Raw genomic sequence first — 24008 nt, forward strand, 5'->3', positions numbered from 1 at the left:
TTGCTCTGATCATCTGATGACAGGATCGGTCGGTCTTTTGCAGTCACGTACTAGGTCAATGACAGGCGAGCATCACTGCACCACACTGCAGCTACATGCACTGTGCACCTCTCTGGTGCAGGGGTTGGACAAGCTTGCTTTCTAGGCAGTGGGGAGTATTAAGAAAGTGCTTGAGAGGGAGCTTCACAGTAAAGCCACTTCCCCTTCTTACAGCTATGAAAAATAGCACCGCATTTGCACTGACAAATCAAAAGGATGAATCTGTAATTTACTGTAAGAAAGTAAAAAATTAAACCTTTTGTTACCTGTATGCTCAGTGAACGTTGACTCAACCTGTTTACCAGGCACCACCCCAGAACAGTGATAAATTACAACATTATATGTTGCTAACATTATATTGGACTCCAGGATCCATGAAAAGCTGGTTTAAAGGCAGGACTTTAAAATACAAGAGGCTGGCCTGGTGGTGCTCAAAATACATTGAAGTAGACCTGTTTCTGATGAGCCTAAAAATCCTGCAGTCAGCTGTCAGCCTTACAGCCTTTAAGCAGTAAGAGCACCGATCTTTTGATCCACTCAGTCTGCTTGTGTTTCAAGAAGCTGGCATGACCTTCTATGATAAATGTCCTGTATAACGTACATTTGGATCTGGCCATTCTAGATGGCTGCAGGTAAATAAAGTCCATGTTATTCCACCCTGAATACAGCTGCCCAGTCAGAATCGCTGTCGTAGTCAGTGTGGAAACAATTCACTCTGGTACAGCTATGCACTCTAACTCCCTCAGCATCCTTTCCCAGCTTTCATCTGTGAAACCCCTCTGCCAGCATGCACTGCACCAGATACAAGGAGAAAATGCTATCACAAAAGCATCTTTGAACACATGACAAAACAGGAGTACCGCGTTTTGCAGTGTATGCTCAAAGCAATTCAGTCTAACATTTCATGAAAGATACATCCTAGAGAATCAAACCTCAAAACACAGGCTTAGAATCAATTTTAAATGTTTTTAATAATTTTCCAGTATAAAAATTACCATGCTGACATGTGAAGACATACCATGTGAGGTGGGCTATTATTAACCCCGGTATGCTGAACAGCAATTGCAGTGTACTTCCAAGTACTTTCTTAGGAACTTCTGTAGGGAATACAAAATGGAGTAGAAGGAATAGACTATCATGGCTCTACCGTTAAAAATTAGAGCTTCCTTATTCCAGTATAGCTATTTAAGCTCATTTGGTCATGCAGAACAGCATCAAGATCATTTGGATGAATAGTGATAACACGTATTTTGCTTTTGCCCCTTTTTAGACTTTCTAAAAATGTGCAGTCTCTGTTCCTGGCAATATGGGTCAGCGATACATCCTCCAACCTAAGAACTCCTCTGGAGATACAAACGTATGTGCTAATCTACCTGTCATGTCCTATTTGTGTTTGCCACCTCTGCTACTGTGATAAGGAAAACAATAGCAAACACCATCAAAGCTACAGACTAAGACAAAGGATTAGCTTCCATTGTAGGTGGCTACTTCTTACTTCAGGGAAACAAAGAGAAAAGGAGGTGAAAAACCAATGATTTAGCATCCCTTGCACTACCTGCGACCGAGGAAGGACTATGAAGACATTGTGCTAGAATTCAGCAGAAAAAAAACCAACCATAGATACTATTGAAGCTAAACAAAAATTATAAATTGTTTTTACATTGCTATCCTAGACTAGGAAGCCCTTAACCTGCAAATGACCAGATGCTCAACATATGCTGTTTAAGTATCATTAATGTTTTGCCTCATTATTTTTTTCCTTACACACCTGATCTCAATTGTTTAAAAAAAAAAAATCTTTATTGGATGGGCATGTCACAACCAAATACACCAACTACAATGTCTTCAGATTCTGCCTGGTAAGTGCTTATGGTGTATACACGTTTAAATGTACAGCAAACGTACGGGAAAAAGAAAATAGGAGATAATTAGTGTACTAGTGGGGAAGCTGCAGGGAGGCTGTTGAACAAAGGGTCCTGGCAGCCAGCTGAGGTGGCAGTGACCCCCCTCAACGCCCTAACGACTGCCCCAAAATGGCGCCCGCGCCCCCTGGCGCCTTCCCGCCCGCCGGCGCCGCAGCTTCGCGCTGCAGCTTTCTGTCCGCGGCGGCGCTCCGTAGCGACGAGCCCGCGCAGGGCGCATCACTAGTTGCCATGCCAACCGCGCCCGCCCCCCCCGTGCCGCCATCTTGGAAGTTGCGTCGAGATGGCGGCGCCGCCGGCCGAAGCCCCGCCTCCCCCGCCCCGCGCGGCCGTCAGGGGGCGGCGTGCTGACGTCACCGCGCCCAACCCGGAAGCGCGTCCGCCCGTCCGTCCTTCCTGCGGCGGGGCGATGGCGGCGGCGGAGCTGCCGGGGAAGTACCAGAAGCTGGCCCAGGAGTACTCCAAGGTGCCGCCGCCGCCGCCTCGCGGGGGGCCGGGCCCGTTCCTGGGGCTGGGGCTGGGGCTGGGGCTGGGGGTGCGCGGGGCTGCGGGCGGGGGGGCGAGGCGGTGTCGCAGCCACAGGGTGCGGAGGCTCCTGTCCCACAGCACGGCGCTTTTCCTTCTAGTACGTGCAAGATGCTTAATCCAGAGCTCTTTTGTATTTGGTCACTGAAAAGAAGATGGGGCCGTTGGTCTTGAATGGCACAGTTCTCCTACCGCCTTGGGAAGGAAAGCCAGCGCTTAATTTTTGTATGTTCCAACCGTCAAAGAGCTTGGCGTGAGATACTGACCATGTCTGACAGCTTTCCTTGGGTTACAGAACGAGGCGTCGTCAAATACTCTTTCCCCTTAGAGCTGCTATAAAAGACTAGATGGAATCTAAAGTGTTCACAGCTGTATATTTTGTAAGTGCTTCCACATGTTAAGAAAACCCAACTTAAGAGTTGTTTCTGTCACTGTTTTTGTCTGTTCTTGTTGCTTTCTCCACTGGTCCTCCTGTACCTTGGACATTAATTTATGGCTCAGGATAAGGTAACTGAGGACTTTTCTGCTTGATTCCTGGATGACACTTTGAAACATGGACCTTTTACTATAGCTTTTGAATGTTCCAGCTAACAGATCCTCTCTTTTGTTATCACGTTGTGCAAAAGCATTCTCTGAACTTCATTTTGCAGCTGTCAGTTGCAATGCTTCATTGGTTCCTCACGGGAACTATTTTTTTGGTCTCATCCTGTTTCTTGTGGAGCAGCCCCAGGACATTGTGGGATCACCTTTGTAGTTAACTCTTTCATGCGAATAATCAGTTGTTGAATTGACAGGTTATTGTGTGCAGGTGGAAAAGGAGAGTGGTCCTATCAAGCTCTTTACCAGTTCACTAATGGTGCTATGGAAGCCACGGAACGGGGCAGATGAGCGCTCAATAGATATAGGAAGCGACAAGGGAAGTACCTGGCAAAGGATCACTTTCCTTCTTGGTTCAGAGCAGTCCAGAAGGGTTTGTGGCTTCAGAAACTTTTCTTCCCTTTGAGTTGCAGCTTCTTACTCTTTCACGCACCTCTCATGGAAGCAGGACTCAAAAAGCTCTTTCAACTTGTGCATCATGCTTCAGCTTGGATATCTTGGTGCAGCACGATTGAGATAGTTCATTCTGTTTTATCACTGCACCCGACATGTTCCTGCGTTAGTAGCTGTGGTGAAAAAAAAGGAATAGAAAGCTGCTGCGCTGCTTTTTCTTGCTGGGGGCAGCCTGTGCTTGGAAATCTGTGATGCTCTTGAAAGTTTCTTCTCTTGCCTTTGTGATGTCTGAGCAGCACAATGGGAATACTGCAGGGCGAATCCTGTCTTTAGTGATGCCAATTGCCTTTTGACCTTTTGAAATATATTGAAATATATTGAAATAGATATATATTGAATATATAAAACGATATATTGTTGCTGTTTTACATTGAATCTTGCTTTTTATCCTTCTGCCAGACTGTACAAGCCCCTTTAATTTGTATCTGCAGCAGCTGGAATCAAACATGTCAGATGAATACAGACTACCACTGCAGAAACTGGGGCTCAAGCAATCATCAAGAAATGGAGAGATGGGACTGTTGGTGGCCTTAGTGCTGCAGAGTAGAGGTACTCTGTAAAGTGACTGGCAAATGGGTGTCCTGACTGGCACTTTTCACCTTAGTGATTTTTAGCTCAGGTTTGTGAACTTCATAATTAAGTCTGAGAGGGCTTTTCCTTGTATGCTTTTTAGATGTTTTCCTGAGGCTTCTGTCAAGGCATTGTCAGGATTATCTGCTGCTTCTGGTAATAGGTATTCTTCTTGAATTGAAACAGATTTTGACTTCATTCTGAGCTTTGCTTGTGTTCCAGAGCCAGTCACGAACAGTTCTGGGGAGAACAGGGAAGAGGCAGAAGTAGCAATAGACACAGACACAGACACAGATTTCTAGGTTGGAAGAGACCTCAAGATCATCGAGTCCAACCTCCGACCTAACACTAAGTACTCCACTAAACCATATCACTAAGCTCTACATCTAAACGTCTTTTAAAGACCTCCAGGGATGGCGACTCCACCACCTCCCTGGGCAGCCCGTTCCAATGCTTAATAACCCTTTCGGTAAAGAAGTACTTCCTAACATCCAACCTAAAACTCCCCTGGCGCAACTTTCGCCCATTCCCCCTCGTCCTGTCACCAGGCACGTGGGAGAACAGACCAACCCCCACCTCACTACAGCCTCCTTTAAGGTAACTGTAGAGAGCGATAAGGTCGCCCCTGAGCCTCCTCTTCTCCAGGCTGAACAAGCCCAGCTCCCTCAGCCGCTCCTCGTAAGACTTGTTCTCCAGAGAATCTCCAATGTATCTGAGTAAGAAGTTGTGACTTTGCTGTAACTGTTCACAGTTCTTGAAACCTTAACTGTATTTGAGTTGTTCATTTTCAAAAGAGTTATTAAGTTTTACTTGATCCAAGAAGTTCAGCTGGTTAAATAATGTCTTGTTTCTTGGCAGTTCAGAATATGAAACTAATACTTTTTTCAACCTGATAACTACCTGCTTCAACAGAATTCTTTAAGAAGCACATCTAGTGCTGTCATGACTGTATACAATGTTTTCTGCACATTCTAGTGAATTGCTTTTTGTTGTTTTTTTGTCTTGCTTAGTTACTGGCATCTTTTTTTTTTTTCCAGCTTCGAGCTCAGAACCAAGTACTGAAAAAAGGGGTTGTAGATGAGCAAGCGAACTCTGCTGCTCTGAAGGTAATCCCCAGAAAATGCTCATGTCAGATGTATTAAGCTGTGACAAAATAGTTAAAAGGAAGGTTTTTTAACTCAGTGTTGTGATTAAGAGAATGAAGGAGGAAACTGATTCAGTTAAGAATTTCTGTTCTGCAGCTACTGTGGTGATTGTTCTGTGTAGGTACTCACTTTGTAAAAGTAGAAAGTTGCTTCTTAATTCTTCTGTTTTTTTTTTTTAGCTTATAAGAAATTCTTTATGCCTCATCAGTGTCCAAATACTGAAGAAAGTAATTTTTTTTAATGAGTGCTTATGATACTTTTTAATAAAAGCATGTATGAAAGTAAGTGTGACAGCTTTAAAATCTATTTTTTTATGGTCACTCAGGAGCAACTGAAGTTGAAGGATCAATCACTGAGAAAACTGCAACAAGAAATGGACAGCTTGACCTTTCGAAATCAGCAACTTGCCAAGCGGGTGGAGTTACTTCAAGATGAACTTGCATTAAGTGAAGCTAGAGGCAAAAAGAACAAGGTATATGCTAAAGGCAAACTATTTGCTTAGCAGATGTCTATTACTGACTTGTCACTGTTTTATCCTGTTTTCTAGCAGCAGTTATGTTGCATCACGTCTTTAGATTAATGTTTTTTTTCAGAACTTAAAAAAAAAAAGTAGATTTTTCTTCTAAATGCATTTTGGCCATTCTGTTCTTTTATTTCATTTTATGTAACTTGCAGCTTCACTAGATGGATTTCCAAGTTTTGAAGGGCCTCAGCCTGGCTTGAGTAGGCTCTCAAACCATTGCCTCCAACTTTTCTTACTTGTTCAATTGTTAGAATGCGTAGTTCTCTATTATTTTAAGATGTTTGTATTACCTTTTAGATATGTTCTGTTTAGTTTTAGCTCTAGGGCCTCACTGAGTACATTCTTTTGAACATAGGCCTACTAATTCAATGTCATCCTTACTTATGAGAATTGCCACTGGGAGACCAAGTAAATCACATACAGAACTACTTAAATTAAGTTTCTGCTAGATGATCTGCATCAGATCAGTCTTTTTAGAAGGAGGGGAATGTACCACAGTATTTCTGGTATTCTAGTTCATAGATGTTGTGTTCTCCGGTGCTGCCTGCCATTATCCAGTGGCAGGCTGTAGAATGCTTCTTGTGATTATCCCTGGTGTGACCATACCAGCTTACACATGGACACCTGGTGCAGGACAGTGAGCCTTTTACTTGGTTCCAGGACCTGTGTATGCCTTTGTGTGTGGGGGTTAATATTGCCAACTGCTTGGAATCATGAAGGATTTAAATAATGTCAAATGGGAACCTGCCCACACTAACCATCTTGTGTGTGTGAATGTGAAGTCTGAGTAGAGGCTTCCTTAGCCCTTATTAAATCAGTGTTCTACCGCTGTACAATAACAACAGTGCAAAGGAAAAAGTGCTGCTTTTAAGCTAATGCTGTGCGCAATACGTGTATCTTTAGATATTTCAGTTTAAGATGCATATTAATGTGCTCCTACTGGGAATTAGTGACCGGGAAATGTTTTCATACACTTGGGGTTGTGCTTTAGGATACCTCCGCATACTTGGGGATAATGCATCTACCTGGTTTTTTTTTTTTTTTTTTAGAAAAGTGCAGAATCTTCATCTCAGTTGAGTCAAGAGCAGAAAAGCGTCTTCAATGAAGATCTTCAGAAGAAGATAGAAGAGAACGAACGACTGCATATACTTGTGAGTAAAATCTTTTAGTCTTTTTTTCTACTTGAGAAAACTAGTCAGAGAAAGATGAAGAAAATACACCTGAATACTAGTGGGTTTAGAGGTTTAATTACATGCAAAACAGCAGATTAGATCAGCCACTGTTGTTTACAAGTATGTTCCCCTGCAAAATGAGAAAGTATCCTGACTTCAGATTCTGAAGACAGTGTGTTGAATATATTATATTATATACGTTCTTCTCACTTAAATTTTTAACTTTTTGTGACAGCTAATCTACTGAAAGTAGTCATGCTTGGTACTGTGTTGGAAGCTTTTTAGTTCACTAACAGTTTACAATTTGCTTTAAAGTGTAAAATGTTTTCTGCAAATTACCATAATCAAGTCAAGAATGTACTTCACTTTGGTTTAGAAAACTTCAGCAAAAAGCCTTGTGGTTCATGTTTAATTTCCCCAAATTACACCATTAATATTTTAAGTATTTGATATTGCAGGCCTGTAATAAACACAAAGTACTTTGTTTCTGAATCTCTTTTTTCCCTGTAAATAACAGTATAAAATTTCTACTTGTCTGAGAATTAGTATGTATGTGTTTTGAACCTGGAGTGGCTAATTACATTAGTGTAATTCATAGGACTAGGTTCCGTAGTAAAATGAAACTTTAATATAAGATCGCTTTTCTTATTTTAGTTCTTTGAAGCAGACGAGCAGCACAAACGCTTAGAAGCAGAACTGAGAACTAGACTTGAAGTTTTGGAAACTGATGCTGCCCAGCATCAGGCTGTGGTGGACAGTTTAACAAGGAAATACACAGATACTATAGAAAAGCTGCAGAATGATAAAGCCAAATTGGAAGTAAGGAGCTTTTCTGTTACTTGACAAGTTTAAAAATGAAATGTTTTCCTGTGTCAGTATTTACATTGTGAGATTATTTTCTTGCATAAAGATCAAGTCTCAGACACTAGAAAGAGAAGCTAAGGACTGTAGGCTTCGAACCGAAGAATGGTAAGTGTTTTAAGTTAATATAATGAAAATTTGCTTTAAAGAAATGACTGCTGGATTGCTTTTAAAGAGTAATAATGTTTTTAAAAAAAAGTTGATAAAACTCAAAATATGGGGCAGTAGCACATTAACATCAACACCATGCAGGTCTGACCCATTTTTCTTCTGCTGCGTATGTAACTAGACAATCAGTTCCGGAGTCAGCTCTCACTAAGAGCAGTTCTATCTGCCAAGCTATTTTAAGTAGCTGCGAAGCTGATGAATGATTTGAAAAATTTCTTTGTCATGGAACATTATAAAATGTAAAGAAATCACTGAACTTCTATGAAACAGAGATAGGAGTTTGCAAAAATGGCGGGTGGGGTGGGGGGGGAAGGCAGGGAGCCAATGGGTTGGGGCTTGGTGAAGTTATGCCAAGACAACCAGCTGAAGAGTTTCAAGAATCCTCTCTCTCTTCCCACCCCCCAGTGCCTTTTGAGCAATAGCTTTTGCTATTGGTATTTGCAGGTAAAACACTCAGCTAGAATATTTGAAGTTTTTTGCTCAAGGATTCTATTGTTAGTTTTGGAATGCTTTCATTGTTTTCAAGACAAGTTGTAGAAAACTGAAGAAGCTGAGGACTGCAGGCCAAATCAAGTTAAGGTGTACTTCTCTGAAGTTCACTATTAAGGTGCATTTTTTAAAAATTTGCAGTATGGATCTTTGATGTAAAGGATAAATGCACAGTAAATGGTCAGATGAAAAGTTCCTTCTTTCAAATGGTAATCTTGAAAAATACTTGAATTCATTAACTCAACTCTAATGAAGATCAGAGTTTCACTGAGAATGTGACTTGTAAAAGAGGGTGAAAGCTATGTTTTGCTGTTACTTGCTTTTTTGTGGCGTTTAAGAAAATGTAGTCTTAATCTGCTGCTATTTAATTTAAAGCACATCTGTCATTTTTTACGATGACTGCAAAATTACTGTCGTAAGAAATTGTCCCTACCATTTAAGAAGGGTGGCTTTTTAAAAACAAAGCCTGACACTTACTGATTTTTGGTATTTAAAATTAAGATATAATGAACACTAGACAGAGGATGTCGTTATGAAAGTACTGTTCTTCTGTTTTCCCAAGCTTTTTGGCAGAAGGGATCCATTTGCCTTTTAAATCCAAGCTTTATTCTAGAAAGCAAGGGTTGGACTAGATGTTCTTAGCCGTCTTTTCCAACCTGAATGATTCTGTGAAGGGCATACAAGACTTGACAGCATGCATGCCTTGAAAATTTAAAGGATAGAATGTAAAACAAAATATATCAAATTACTTACTATCCATTCCTTTATAGTACAAAAAGGAAAAATATGTACTGCAACTTATCTGAGTTTTTCTATCATGCCCTATTCCACTGCAGTTTATGCTGTGCAGTTTCTATGCGATTTTGGGGCTGCTCTTTAAGAAAAATCTTAGTTCGTGTGTGTGAGCTACTTACTGGGCAGTTTCTCAATATCATACTTGTCTATTTGGATACTTCTTCCCTGTCAGTCCTGATTAATGATTAAATTCCATGTATTTGAATACTTTTTTTAAGAGGAAAAAATAAAGAGCTATCACTTTGACACTTTCCTCCCACCCTCCAGTATGTGTGCAGGAGTAATAGATGTCAAACTAGAAACAAAACAGTGAAGATTTTGAGGGTCGCAGTTGGGTAAGGTGTAGAATTTAGTCTGAAAATCAATATGCAGTATAAATTAAAAAAAAAAAATATGTGCTGGAATATTTTACTACTACTACCTTTAATATACAGATGAACAGTAATAATTCAGATTCACATCTGTGTATGCAATCAGATGTAAGTGAAGCACATCTAAGTAAAAATAACTTAAGAATGCATCAGAAACAACTGCCAAACCTTGTGTGGACAGGTGGTATCATAACAATGCTCAAATACAGGACTTTGGCTTTTGAGGTGTTTCTAATTATGATGCGACAACTTAGTGAATTATCAGCAACTTGGTATGAAATACCATATCAGGTATAAAGTAACTAACATAAAGGCCTTCTTGCGTTCCCCATTCAAGTTCCAGCAGAAAAGAATACTTTTCTTATAGCTTACGCAATAAATGTGGACCTGGAAAATAATGTAAAGATTATAAAGAAAATTGAGTTTGGAACCCAATTTGAGTTTGAGCTAATTGAGAATGGAACTTAAGATTTACAACATTTTCTTGCATCTTTCAATGCGTTTGTTAGTGACTAAAATACATTGTTGTAGTCTAAATATGACACAGGAGAAAGAAGACAAGATAGGAGTCATCCTAACATCTAGAAAGACAGATACCTGTACACTCAAGGGTTGCTTAGGGTGAGCTAAGGTGGTGGTGATACAGATCAAATTTTAAAGGTTTACATTGAATGTGTGTGCTTTTTTGTTTATTTAGTCAGCAACAGTTAAAGAATCTTCAAGCAGCTTTGGGCAGTAGACTGGAAGAATCTCTATGCATAATCAGTGAAAAAGTACCTTTTAATGACACAAGTACGTATTGCCTTGTCTGGATTTTTTAGTCCTCTTGTTTAATTTTATAATTTTAGGTACCCATGTGGAGGAAATGCTCTTTAAGAATTAAAATGCATTAGATGTAAGAAATTTTGGACATCTAAGCAGATACCTCGAGCTAAATGTAATATATATTCATGTTGCTAGTCACCTTTCATTCAGTGATCTTAAATATATATACTTAAAATTTGGTATTTTATGTAAAGTGAAAATTAAAAACTTTAAAAAGCCTTTGAGTAACTTAACACTTGTCTTACTTAGTGTTGACAGAATATTGTGAAAGATGAGGAAACACTGTCAACTTACCAGTTTCTCCACAAAGCTGCCTTTAGGTACTCATCTCAAAGAATGATATTTTTGTTGGGGTAAATTTAAGAGTTACAGTAAGTTGGGAATAAACTAGTGGCTGCAGTAATACTGACTCAATGAGGCACTGCATAAATAATGTTGTGTACTTAGTGGAAAGCCTGTCAGTATGTCGCATCTCTGGTCAGAGAACACCTAGACTACAACTTACTTATTGTTTATCTTGGACTTACCTTTTCATGAAAGAAAGTACTCTGATTTTGGGACAGGGACTTTAACCTGAAGGAGTGCTTTGGTACCAGAATCAGTCAGTATATGCAAGATCAGTGCTGTTTTTGAATAGACTCAATATGAGGTTGCACTTGGGTAGGGAGTGTGTACTATTCTAGCAGTAATCTTAATGTTTTGGACAGCCTTACATTCTGTAAAAGCTGATCTGGCTGGTTGCTACAGGGGTGAGCCATCCAGGTTCTCCACTGGGTTGGCAGTACAGTGAGTCTTGGCTTGGAAAAAACAGAGCTCCTTAGGAAATGTTGACCCTCATACAGCATATTATGCTTAGATAGCAGTGCTTTGAGTTGATAATCCTTATTTACCTCCTTGCCTCTTACAAGTAAAGATCTTTGCCTGCTGTCTGCTTCTTGCTTATACTTCTCTGGCTGACATCTACAGGTGGTTATACTTCTAGCAAAAACTCTGTACGTAATTTCTCAGCTCGCTCAGCTGCCATGATCACGTAGTACACTTTTGCTTGTGTAGAAAACAGTGCGGAAGTGGAAAGCTCTTTAGTGACAGAATAGCGAGAGAAAGTCAGGAAATGATTGTGTACTATGGATTCCAAATATCTTGCTATTGGCTCTGTAGTTGGTTTTAAATGTAACTAGTAGCTGGCTTCAGTTTCAGCAACAGATTACTTGATTATCAAGTGTGATTTCAAGAACAAGAAGATAAAGACCAACTTTCTTAATCCCTTCCTTACAGGTAGTAGCATTCAGTAATTTCAAATAGTGATTTTTAAAGAGTAAGAAGTTGAATTTTTTATGACAGCTTAGATAGTGGTGCTTATTGCACTTAATTGAGAATGTGCATGTTCCTTTTTAAATACGTAAGACTTTGTAAGCTGTTCTCTGGGTTCCAATTTTTGTCTGAATAATCATCCCACGTGCTCTGTAACTGAAACAAAGGCTGAAATATATGGGGAGTAGAACTTATTCTGAACAATCAACAAATTGTGTACATAGAGGAGCTCTTTAAAGAAAATACATTGATCTTGTTTGACAGTTGCTGGGATGTAACTGAAATTTCAAATTAGTCTTGGATTCTATAAGGATTTTTTTTAAAGACTTCACTCTTGTGTAGTGAAGAATATTGTTCTTCTGGGCAAGAAGATTGTACTGTTTGCTATCAAATTTAGGGTGTTCAGATAGTTAAACTAGATTGATAATCTGAGGCAAGTATAGGAAGACTTCCTGTTTAGTCATAGTAATGGTTCTTAACTGAGGATGGCTAGTCCAACCTCATTACGTCCATTGTTCTAATGTTTATAGTTATTACTTACATAAACTCTACTATTACTGCAGTGAGTTTATTTAAATCACTGTATATCAGTAAGTTTTTTTAAATAAAACATGATTTAATACGTATGCATCTCAATTTTTGTTCTGTAGGATCAAATCGGTATAATGCTCTGAACATACCATTACACAACAGAAGATATCAGGTAAGTATTTTTTGACTTTGTATGTAAAGAAGTAACTTTCTACACAGATACTGAACGAAAACAATTGTTTCAGCAACCTAAAATGGCAGAAGATAGACTATCTTTCTTATTATTGTGGTACTTCAAGAAAATTTCTGTCCACAAAGCTTCTGCACTTCTTAAAGACAGTCTGTACTCTTATATGCAATAAGTCATCTGCTTATCTTACTCTGACCTAGAGCTAGTCCATTGACTCCCAGTTGGTGATTGTTGTTAAGTATTAATAAAGTGACATCTTTATAGAAAGAATGGCAAAAGTGCCTATATAGTTCTTATTAAAGATAAATACTTGAAATACTGTTTTACTATGTAAACCAGCAGTAAGTTAGAACCTGAACATTTCATTTTTAAAGTTAAATCTATCTTAGTTTAGAGGATTTAATCTTTTTTGGAAAAAAGGTAGCTTTGATATCTTTAGTTTCCCTCAAATTCAGCTTCTTTGGTCACATCACAAGCTCTGAAAAATGTTTTCATTTGTAAGTTGGTGTATACTAGATAATATATTAATATTATTTGTCATACGTTGTAATCTTTTGAAGGAATAAATGTTGTAATTCTGAGAGCTTTAGTTCACTCCCATTTTATGGGATATTTCTGACCAAAACACAGCCCAATTACCCTTATTAATTTAAATACTACTAAACTTGAAATACACAGTTTCAGTTCATTACTGTAACTTCATCAACTTCCTTGGGAATGCAACTTCGTATTAAAAAGTGAAAACTAGTTTTCTGTGAATATCTAAGAGTATTGGGATTTTTACTGGAGTAAATCACGTACCTTGGTGCAGTCAGTATTTTTCTGCTGTGCTATTAGTGAGGGTAGGTCCCTCAGTGCACAGTATTTTCGCTTTGCTTGTATGGTATATCTAGAACCTTCAAGGTAGTGCATTCGGATGTCACTAGAAAAGTTTCAAATAGCTGCTTTCTCTTTTCTTCATAAGTATGTCTATAGGAGACCTTGTTCCTTATGTCTGTTGTGAGAGTTGGTGACCTAGTGTCCAATTTTGTGATGGAAATAGTCTTAATTTGGCCTGTTGCTGAGTACTAGAAAAAAAAATCTGAATAACTTCATGCAGAGTTTATCCCTTTACTGTTGCCTGGTAGCACTCTGTCAGCCAGCTTCATGCTTCAAGATCTGCAGTCTTGAAAATGTTCCAGGACAGATTTTTATGACTGGCTCTGCCAGTGGAGGCAAAACGCTACTGTATTAACACAGGCTGCAATGTAAAGGACAGCAAAACAGTAGTATTGTCTGTTTTCCTTTCTTGCATAGATAATTAAGATACACAAACTGAGTATAATGACTATTAATTATTTGCAGCTATCCCTGATCCACAGTTGAGATTCACTTCATTTGACACTTGAACTATTAGCAATACGTCTCTGAAGGATAACTCATTCTTGGCTGAAATGTCACTTTACCCTTATTCTGTACTCCATATTCACAACAGAATAAGGTTTTCTTCTCCATTGCCTTTGCATTTTCAAAATGCCCCATTTTTGATTTGTTTCTCGGATATCTTCCAATTGCACTGAAGCTAAAGAACACCCTCATGCAAGCAGCAGCTCAGTTCTGTACAGGTGGGAGAACTGCATTGCTAATTAGAGAAGCAGACACCTTTTATTCTTGGAGAGAACCCCAGAATAAAATACTTGTTTTCTTTAGTACTTAAGTTTCCTTCCAGATAGTTGTCACAAATTCCTTGCTTTCATCACAGTGAAAGAACTGAGCTGTGGTCAGCTATCAGTCTATTGATCTTGAAGTATTTATTTCAAAGATTGCTTGTGTAGTTGTGACAACCTCTTAAGTGTTCTTGTGGCCTGTAGTTTGAGAAATACAGCAAAAGCAAGCATCATCTGTTGTATGGAATACAAACACTTCAATGAACAAAAACGTGCGTTTCGGAATGGAATTGTAGTTTATAAATTCACTTTTAAAGTTTATAAGTGGATAATTGCTGTTATGTGTCTTATGCTGAACTAGTGGCAGGAAAGAAGTCAGCATTTTTTTCTTGTGTCTAACCACCGAATATTTTTCACGTTTAAATAGGTACGCGTCAAATGCAATCACTTCTATAACTTGTCTTTACAGCTCAAGCTGCGAGACCTTGCTGGCCAGGCACTGTCTTTTGTTCAAGAGCTTGTAACAGCTCTTTTGAACTTTCATACATACACTGAGCAGAAGGTCCAGATCTTTCCCATTGATTCTGCAACAGACACTATATCACCATTAAATCAGAAGGTAAAGCTTACTGATTTCAGCTGTAAGTATATTCAGTTACGTAGACTTTACTGAGTGAATAATCTTAGTCATTGAAACTTCTACCTCCTTTACTGAATGCTGTAAATGTGTTTCTGACAGGTAGCTTTTCCTGCATGAGAGGTCTTTTCTGTTGGGTAAATTGTCGGAATATGGGGAAAGGGCTAGTTGCAGAGAATCATTTTCCCCTGTGCCTTTGTTAGAAGTATGATAGGCAAATCAAAGTTTTGCTTTTTAAATGCCAAATTAAAGTGTATTCATTAGTTAATGTAAAAATGCACTGTGTAGCATGGGAGATAAGAAGACAGAAGGTCTTGTGTTTGAAGTGTGTAACTATGATGTGAAATAAACTGGATGTAAATTAGGTTTACAAAGGTGAGAACTTGGACTCTGCTTGTCAAATATCAACTTTATAATCTGATTTTGGGCTATTTATGTAAAGACCCCTCCTGTAAGTGTGCTGAAGCTTGAAGTCTGATGAAAAGCATGTTGAAATTATTGAGAAATGTGACCTGGCTCTTCTTATGCAACTCCATGGGAAGATTCTTTTATTTTATTTTTCCTTTAGGGTGTCATTCAGAGTTCTCAAGTTGGACCTTTTGAATTTTACCTTCTATGCTATGAAACATAGAAGATAATACTGCGCACAAGTGTTTGTGCAGGGAGTTCATATGTGGGCGCTATGGAATAAAAATTGCTTTAACGTCTGACTTGTTGACTTTACAGTGTCAGTGGACAAACGTGCTTTAAAGTTGGTAGCTAGATGACCTAGTATTTTGTGGTTCAGATGAAAATCTCAATTTACTGGTTTGCATGGCTCAGACTTAATTTAGAGATGGATGTTATTTTCCGTATATTGAATGGCTGCGTAGTACCTATATAAGCAATGTTAAACTGTCATAAAACTTTCCTGTTCTTGGGAGGACATCCTTCAGCCTCTTTGGAGGCAACAAATATGCTTATGTGGGTGTTCTTCTGGAGAAATCCTGTTACATTTACCTTCTCAGTTTTTTCACGTATTTAAATCAAGAATGAAGTTTTTCAGAGTTTCAGCATAGCTCTTGGTTTGAAAACAGTATTTTCTTGCTCCTGCCACTAGCAACACTCAAAACGGCATATCCTTCTTGTGAAGGCCATGTAGTTTTGTTATCTTCCAAGTTTTCTGGGGCAGGAACTGTCTTTGGCCTAACAGTGATTGGATTCTATAAACACTATTGCAGTTTACAGTAGGCCAATAAAATCAGGTTTCATAGACATCACTTCTCATGCATGTTTTTTCTTAATGTCCTAACTAATGGTTCTTTGTTTTTCAGCAAAGTGCTTTCACACAGCTGAAACATGCAACTTAATCAGAACTGTAATTTGATTCTCCTTTTCTGATGATGGATTCAGTTCAGGCTTTGTTTGTCGTCATAATTGTTTTCTTGCAGCCTGCCTCTGTTCCTGTATATTTATAACCTAAATGTTTCAGTGCATTCTACCTTACAGCTTTTGCTGTGATTTTTTTTCCAGCAGCAAAATGTCTTTTTTGCACTTCTTGAAGCTGCTCTTGGTCCTATATCTTTGATTAACTTATCTGTTTGGCAGATAATTCTCAGTGTGATCTTAGCTCCTCCACTGAGTGTTTCAAAAACCTCCCCATAATGCAGTAGAGAAAATGAGACAAGTGTCATGTAGTGGCTTAGCACACTTGTGCTGATTTATTTTTCCCCAACTCCAGGTCTTGTCTGGCGCTTTCAAGCTCTTTTCCACACCAAACACTCAAAGTAGATGTGGACAATTCTCTTCCAGGTTCAAGTATTTGTTTTCTCTTTAAGTATTGGATTGCTGGGTTCTACTGGGGCTTCAGCATCGTGCCAGATAACTCCAGTCCTCTCTCTTGCAACAAGGCAGGAGCGTTCTGCATGTGGCTCTTCCTCCTTAGATTTAGGAATTCTCCTTAATTCCATCCAGACATATGCATGTATGAATGAGAGCTTCGCATCTCTCTTCTTGTTAACACTGTGTTACTGCAGCATAATAATAGCAAAAAAAAAAAAATTACTAAAGTTTCTTGTACCCTACTTGCCTGGGATCTTTAGCTACTACTGTAGTATAAATAATCAAAGGTGAAGGTGTCTTTTGTGGGATAAATTAAAAAAAAAAACACAGTATCACTTTTTGATTGCCTATGTCAATCTGTGGAAAAGGTTTTTGTAATTCTGTGGTGTTTATAGTCACATTTATAAATGTTAACAGTACCACGAGTGTTCATTTTGAAGAGTTTAAGTTTGAATGCCTTTGTTTCCAGGCTTTTTTTGAAGGAGAAATTATCCATAAAATTAATATAAGTAATTTTTAGGAAAGTCAGGCAGTTCTTTGACACCCGTGTTTCAAAACTGCTCTAACTTGACATAGTTCCTGAAAGCAGCAGTTCTCCCTTTGCTTAATTACTCCTCCATCCTCCATACTTTGTATTGACAGAAGTATACTTTTCCCCATGTGTCAAACTGGACTGTGAACAGATAAAAATTAAAATATATTTCTCTTGCTGTCAGTTTTAACTCAGTTTAGTTCTTCAATACTTTGCACAGCATGTTCAAATAAATGCTTGTGCACAGGATGAGGGCTGACAGGTGAACAGCTGGGAGGAAGGTAGGACAGTTTGTTTTGGTGGCTTAATGGGTGCATGGATCTAGCCTTAATTTGGTGTAATTGAATAAATAATGAAAGTGTTTATAGCCAAAAAAGCAGGAGTTTGGTGTGCTGTGCATGGCAGTTAAAGGGAGATACAGGGTACTGTGGCAAAGTCCTGGATGGGGTTTTGCCTGGATTTCCAATATAGTTTTCACTATTTTTCACTTTCCCTCAAGGTATGTGTTTGTGTGCCCTGTAAGAAGAGGGGGCTGTACACTTTACTGTTTTGTTAATGATGTTTTGGGGATCATTTCAAGTTACAGGTACTTTGTAAAGTGTAAATTGTTATCTTAACATAGTTTGAGAGCCTTCACCAAGCACCATTTTAAAATCTCTCTGTGCTTAGTTCTCACAGTATCTTCATGAAAATGCTTTGTATGTTCGCCCTCTGGAGGAAGGAATGCTTCACTTGTTTGAGAGTATTACTGAAGATACTGTGACAGTCCTGGTAAGATTTATGATTTTCATCATTGAAAAAGATCTTTACAGAGCAAAAATACCAATTTGTTATCTTTCTTTCCAGGAAACAGCTGTGAAATTGAAGGCCTTCTCAGAACATTTAGCTTCATACTTATGCTTTTTAAGAAAGATTCTTCCTTATCAGTTAAAAAGGTACTTTTGATTTAATAGATCAAAATAAAGGGTCACTATGTCAGATTTGCAGCATTGGCAACATCTACAACTCAATATTAAGTCAGTCCTTAATGCACCTTGGATTTAAAAGCGGAACTTTCTTCTTTGCCTGCTGTTTTTTGAGCCTTTAGGTTATGCTTTTTCCATCTGTGCATTAGATCTAAAACCATATACCTTAAAATTTTTATCCCCTCACAGATGAAGCTCTAATACAAGCTGCACAGACCTTTAATGTTCTTTAATCATGTTACTCAGTAGCACTGATACTATTCAGATGTTACGCACTTAAACTGTTAATCTTTGGACAGGCTCAAGAAATTATTTGTCATGCAGCAATTATAGCAATTTAGTAAAACTTGGTCAGATGTACATTCCTTCTGCAGTGAAAATATTTGTTCATGAGTCGTTGAAAAGGAAGGCGAATTATCAGTGCAAAGGAATACTTAAAAAATAGGTTTGGCTTAAGGAAGAAGGAAAAGCTTTTTATGCTTTCTTTGTACCTTTGCTAAGTTACTCTGATAAGTTAACCTTTCTAAAATAAATTCCCAGTTTATTGTTGCTTTGGATTGGGGATGTAGAGAGTACTAGCTGTCTACCCCCAAAAATACTGATCTTTTTTAAAGATACTTACTCATTTGTGTTTTTTTTAAAAAAATCATATATTCCTAGTTTGGAAGAAGAGTGTGAGTCTTCTCTTTGCACAGCTGCTTTAAGAGCTAGAAATATGGAACTACACAGAGACATGAAAAGGTTGACTGCTGTCTTTGAGAAGCTACACACGTATATTAGTCTTCTTGCTTTACCAAGTAAGTGCCAGTTTTGGCTCACTTGCATTGAGGCTGGGATGTACTAGTATTCCTTTTGGGCCAGTTTTTTAAATAAATAAACACTTCCTAGATACAGGAAGAACAAGATTGTGGCTACTCTTTAGGTACAGTCTAAACTATGGGGCAAATGAGTTCCGCAGAATGCTGTGTCATATTGGACCCTCTTTTATCCTGTCTGGGAGTGTGTGCTGTAGGGTATTTCTTTAATGCTCAGCACTCTTCCATCTGGATAGACATGGACACAGTGCAGGCCTTAAAATTACACTATAATCCCATGTACCGCATTTTAGTTGCAGTTCACTGTAGAGGAGAAGAAATGGTTGTAGGTTTTTTATCATACTATTGACACTGGGTCATTTGTTGTCTCTTAATCATGAATTTGTTAATAACCTGCATTTTATATAGTGTATGTATATGTTTAATATTAAAGGAAGAGGTAATTCAAGCAAATATATTTTCAGTAGGTGAACGTTAGGTGACTTTCAAAGATATTTTTTTCATTGGTGACTGAATGCTAAGGTTTTTTCCCTTTTGACATGGTACTTTAGGCACAAAACCAGAAGGACTACTTCGAACAAATTACAACTCAGTGTTTACAAGCATTGCAGCAAGTCTTCGTGGATCTCATGACATTTTAAAAGGTGAGACTGCAGAAGTAGTGGTTGTTTTCAGCTTTGTTTCTTTGTTGATTCCTTACAATTTTTATGTTGATTACTTTTTTTTTTTAACATGACTATATAACCAAAGTTTATGAAGAAGACACTTTCAAAATTAAAGCAGAACTTCCTGCTTGTAAATGGCTTTTCTTTTATCAACAGGTTGTGGATATGCTGGATTTTTAGTGGAGTGCTTCTCGGTTGCTGGATTTTTAGTGGAGTGCTGTTTGGTTAATTCTCAGGGAGTTTTAAAACATATGTTTAGTCCATGCAAATTCATATATCCAATAGCTTCTGTACTATGTAGCTGTTTGTAGGGAGAGTAATTAGTATAGTTGAATTGTTTTGATACCAGTCAGCTGTATAAACATTAAGGTCTTATTTTAAACAAAATGTATGTTTTTGTTCAGTCAGTTAGCAGTAATGTCAGTAGCACTGACCCATTTTACAGGGTCCTGTTTTAAAAAATTGGTAATATTAGAGACTTGTAGACTTGAGACTTGTAGAGACCTCAAACAACATGAGGTACTACTATGCCAGAGAGTATTGTAGCATAGATAAGTTTTTTGATACATACTCTAGGTATAGTTGCTGTAATGTAATCTCAATACAACTTAATAAAAATAAAGAAGACAGAAAAAGTACTGAGGTTTTCAGAACTCTGTAGTTAGCAGTAGAGATATATGCAATGTCTCATGCTCACATACTCGAGAATTCTTGATTTGTAGTTTCTCTTTACCCTCCTTTTATAACTCAAACAGTTCTCCAATTGCTTAAACTTGCCTCAAGTTAAAATTTCTGGTGCTGATGACCTGGGATTTCTCCCTTTTGTAGCAAAAGTACTTGATTGTAAAATAGCTGTGAAATGTTTACTTGTGAAATGCTTGTTCATTTTAACTACACCATGATTGAGAACGTCTGTTTTACATGATAAATACTTGAGTTTTTTATTTTGATATTGTTGAAATTTATTAGAGTATGGAAGCTAATATTTCTGTGTAAATTACTTTCAAAAAAATGTGTGTAGTGGATTTGTTTTTGTTTTTCTCTCTCAGAAGACTCTTCTGTTAATTTTACCTAAAAGAGCTTCAGATTATAGGAAGAGATATTCTGAATTTTTAATAGACTTCTAGGTTTGCTCTGACAGAATTAAAATACCCTACCCTTCTAAGTCATGTAAGCTTAAGACTCAGATACTGAACATTATTAGTAATTATATCTTTAATGCCCTGATGTAAATATGTGGAAGTGGGAAGTACGCTTTGGAAATCAAATGCCATGTTCAGTGGGAGTTTGGCTCCTCTGTATAGTTGTGATTTTGGGGATGCAGAACACAAATATACCCCTTTATTCTGCCTTCTGTAACAGACGTAACTGTTCCCTCTGGTCTTAAACAGTTGTGTAAGGCAGTCTACTGAAAAACTAGAAGCATCCAAAGTAAACACTTGTACAACTCACTTAAAGAGGGGAAAATTTTTCAAAACCCAAGGTCATTAGCTGAATTTGGAGATGGTTGCTTGAATAGACAAAAACATAATTGACATAAGTGTTTTTCTCTTTCTAGACATTTCCAAGCACTACAGTCAGAAAGCTACATTAGAACAAGACATTCCAACTGTCACACAGAAACTCATAACTACAAATGACTGTATTTTGTCCTCTGTTGTGTCTTTAACAAATGGAATGGGCAAGGTAATGGAAACTTTTGTCTTAATATAATGCTGTAACTTGAGCGTTTTTTTAATAAAATAAAAATTTTATTAGAGAAATCTGGTTGTACCTCTGATACTATTAACTATATGGTACAGGCTTAATGAAAGGTACTTTCAGGACATATGTTTAGAAACTATGTGTAATAAGAGTAGATATTGTAAAGAGGATGGTTAGTAAGGTCCAAGCTATGTGGAAGAGCCTGTAGCTTCTTTAAATTTCTTCTTGTGAAGTTCAGTTTCACTAAATGCTGTCTTTCTCATGAATGAGTTTTTTCTCTAAGTCATTCTGTTCAACTTAATTCGAAAAGTGACTTCTCTTTATGTCTAGATTGCCTCGTTCTTTAGCAACAACTTGGATCATTTCACTGCTTTGTTAAGCTATGGCCCAAAAGGAGGAACAGAGTTCATCAGCCCTCTTTCAGCTGAGTGTATGTTGCAGTACAAGAAAAAGGCAGTTGCTTACATGAAGTCTTTGAAGAAGGTTGGTTCAGTTAGCATGCTTGCACAGGGAAAGCATAATTTAGTTGCTATTCAATTATGTCAAAGAGAATACAGACCATTGGTTTCCAGTATTTGGAATGGATTTTTCTCAAGGAGAGTTTTTGGCTGAGGAGAATGGGATTTATACAGCAGTAATACTATTGAAGTGATTAGATCATAGTTGTTCTCAAAATTGACAGTATGTGTTGATTCTGTTGTTAACCAGTTCCAAAAGTAGTATCTGCACTAAGACTCTGAGACTGATAACTACTTATTTAAACTTCCTCCCATATTCACCAAGAATATGGAGTGAGTGACATCATTTTTATACTTGTATTCACTGGAAGACAGTGGGAGATCAAAAAAAGGAAAACAACAAAAATAAACAAAACTAAAAAACAGCTGAAAAGTAGGTATAGAGAAAATATCCTGAACCAAAAGACTGAATACCACCAGATCTCCCTGCTGTTCCCATTATAGTTAAAAAATAAGTTACGATGTACTTCATGGTGAAGTGATTTATTGAGAACCCTTATGTTGTGATACCTAAGTGGACCTCAGATACATTTGATCACCAAGTAGCACACAAGTAAAAGGTGCTCAGAGAACTTTGTATGCATTTTTGGGGAAGGAAGGCAATAGTTTTCTTTGATTTTGAACCATTGTTTCTACTGTCTGGTATAAATATTTAGAAAATACTTTTCTTCCCTCTAGTAAAGTAAGAAGGGCAATAAGAAAATAAATGTAGAATACTTACTCTGATCTATTGTGAAACATGTTTTCTATCCTTTCACAGCCTTGTGCAGATTCAGTGCCTTATGAAGAGGCTTTAGCCAATCGCAGAGTTCTTCTGAGTTCCACGGAAAGTAGAGAAGGTCTTGCACAACAGGTATTCTGGTATAAATTGTACTGATGTCTAATAATAAATGTTGTAAAGGAAAGTAGTATTGAATAGTCTACATATGTGTGTATGTGGTTGTTTGTACATGAAAACACATACTGAGTCATAAAATAACTACAGATGTCTCACTGATCATTTTGAGAGTAAAAGATCAGTGCAAACTGGAATATTCATTTCTAATTTTATGTACTGTCTTGAGTGTTTTTTGACTATGCACTGGTTAACAACGATTTATCAGTATATTAATAGATTACAGTTCTATCATTCTTGAAGTGTGTGTTTTTCCTTTTCTGGAAGATAAGGCAGAGGGAGACTAAATGGTATTTAAAAGGCCTTAGACGGTCTGCCCACCTCTTTATGAGTGGGACTTGCTAATTTGAAGTACTGACTAAAACTTCTCTTACTAGCTTGAATGTTCAGGCTGTTCTTGTGTTAGTGTCCTTGAACTTTTGTAAAAGAAAAAGACTTGTGTTTTTTGTAGTGGCCCATGTTCAGAGTCTATTATTTGAGATGAGCTGATGTTGAATAGAAATGTGTGGAGTGAAAGGTTACATGCTGTTCCATAGCTTTTCTTATTTGGACAAGTTGGGGGGTGTTTGTGCATGTCATAGATGATCACAGTTCAACCTACAGAAAGCAGCCTACTGCTTTGTTATTCACTAGCTCATTTGTGTTATGATTTGAAATAATTCTCTCTTTAAACGACTCCTGGGCCGTGTTTTTTCTGCGTTCGTTAATGTGAACTGTGAACTTCCATCCTAAAGGTCCAGCAGAGTTTAGAAAAAATTGCAAAACTTGAACAAGAAAAAGAACACTGGATGTTGGAGGCCCAGCTAGCTAAAATAAAACTAGAGAAAGAAAACCAAAAACTGAAGAACTCTCTTACTGGATATTTAGCTGAAACTGTACAAGAACGTTCTGTTTTGCCAAATGTAACTGAACAAAAGGAGGAAACAACAGAAAAGAGTCAGAGGGAACCTATTAAAAGTACTAGTCTGGTAAGTGACTTTTTTCCTTCAATGGGTGAAAAATACATTTTAGTTGGTAGTAGTACTAAGTACTATTTGATCAGTGAAACATTAATAATGAAAGTTGTTTGGTGTTGAAATCATGCAGTCATGCTTGGGTTCATTATGTTTGCGAAGTGGCTTGCTGATACTTTGTTCAGATTTTGGCATTTCTTGGCTTTTGAGACTTTCTTTGCTATTTAGTATAATAGAGGCATTCTTGTGGTTCTGTATTTCTGTGACTGAGGGGGAAATGATAGGTATTAACATATTATAGATATGTTAAAGCAATCAGAAGTAGGTAACTAGTATTTTTAAAAGAGCTGAAAGACTTACTACAGGTCCA

General features: G+C 37.8%; 1 protein-coding gene across 6 annotated transcripts in view; it reads left to right on the forward strand.

The window, feature by feature from the left end:
- The first annotated feature begins 2317 nt into the window (after positions 1-2317).
- Positions 2318-24008, forward strand: part of PPP1R21 (protein phosphatase 1 regulatory subunit 21) — a 30445-nt gene continuing 8754 nt past the window's right edge. Inside the window, exons 1-17 of one of the 6 annotated variants that reach the window (XM_035565218.2) lie at positions 2318-2427; positions 5144-5212; positions 5577-5723; positions 6824-6925; positions 7601-7765; positions 7857-7915; positions 10328-10422; positions 12417-12469; positions 14603-14752; positions 17793-17894; positions 17970-18058; positions 18749-18885; positions 19455-19547; positions 21127-21254; positions 21603-21755; positions 22551-22643; positions 23420-23653. In XM_035565218.2, the coding sequence (XP_035421111.1) occupies positions 2371-2427; positions 5144-5212; positions 5577-5723; positions 6824-6925; positions 7601-7765; positions 7857-7915; positions 10328-10422; positions 12417-12469; positions 14603-14752; positions 17793-17894; positions 17970-18058; positions 18749-18885; positions 19455-19547; positions 21127-21254; positions 21603-21755; positions 22551-22643; positions 23420-23653 (1926 nt within the window). In that variant the 5' untranslated portion in view covers positions 2318-2370. Of the gene's footprint in view, positions 2428-2781; positions 2867-4010; positions 4156-4630; positions 4823-5143; positions 5213-5576; positions 5724-6823; positions 6926-7600; positions 7766-7856; positions 7916-10327; positions 10423-12416; positions 12470-14602; positions 14753-17792; positions 18059-18748; positions 18886-19454; positions 19548-21126; positions 21255-21602; positions 21756-22550; positions 22644-23419; positions 23654-24008 lie in introns of those variants that run through there. The other 5 variants (XM_035565228.2, XM_050709384.1, XM_050709383.1 and 2 more) reach the window with 5 other exon arrangements.

Source organism: Cygnus atratus, chromosome 3, assembly GCF_013377495.2.
Source record: "Cygnus atratus isolate AKBS03 ecotype Queensland, Australia chromosome 3, CAtr_DNAZoo_HiC_assembly, whole genome shotgun sequence".
Classification (NCBI taxonomy): Eukaryota; Metazoa; Chordata; class Aves; order Anseriformes; family Anatidae; genus Cygnus; species Cygnus atratus.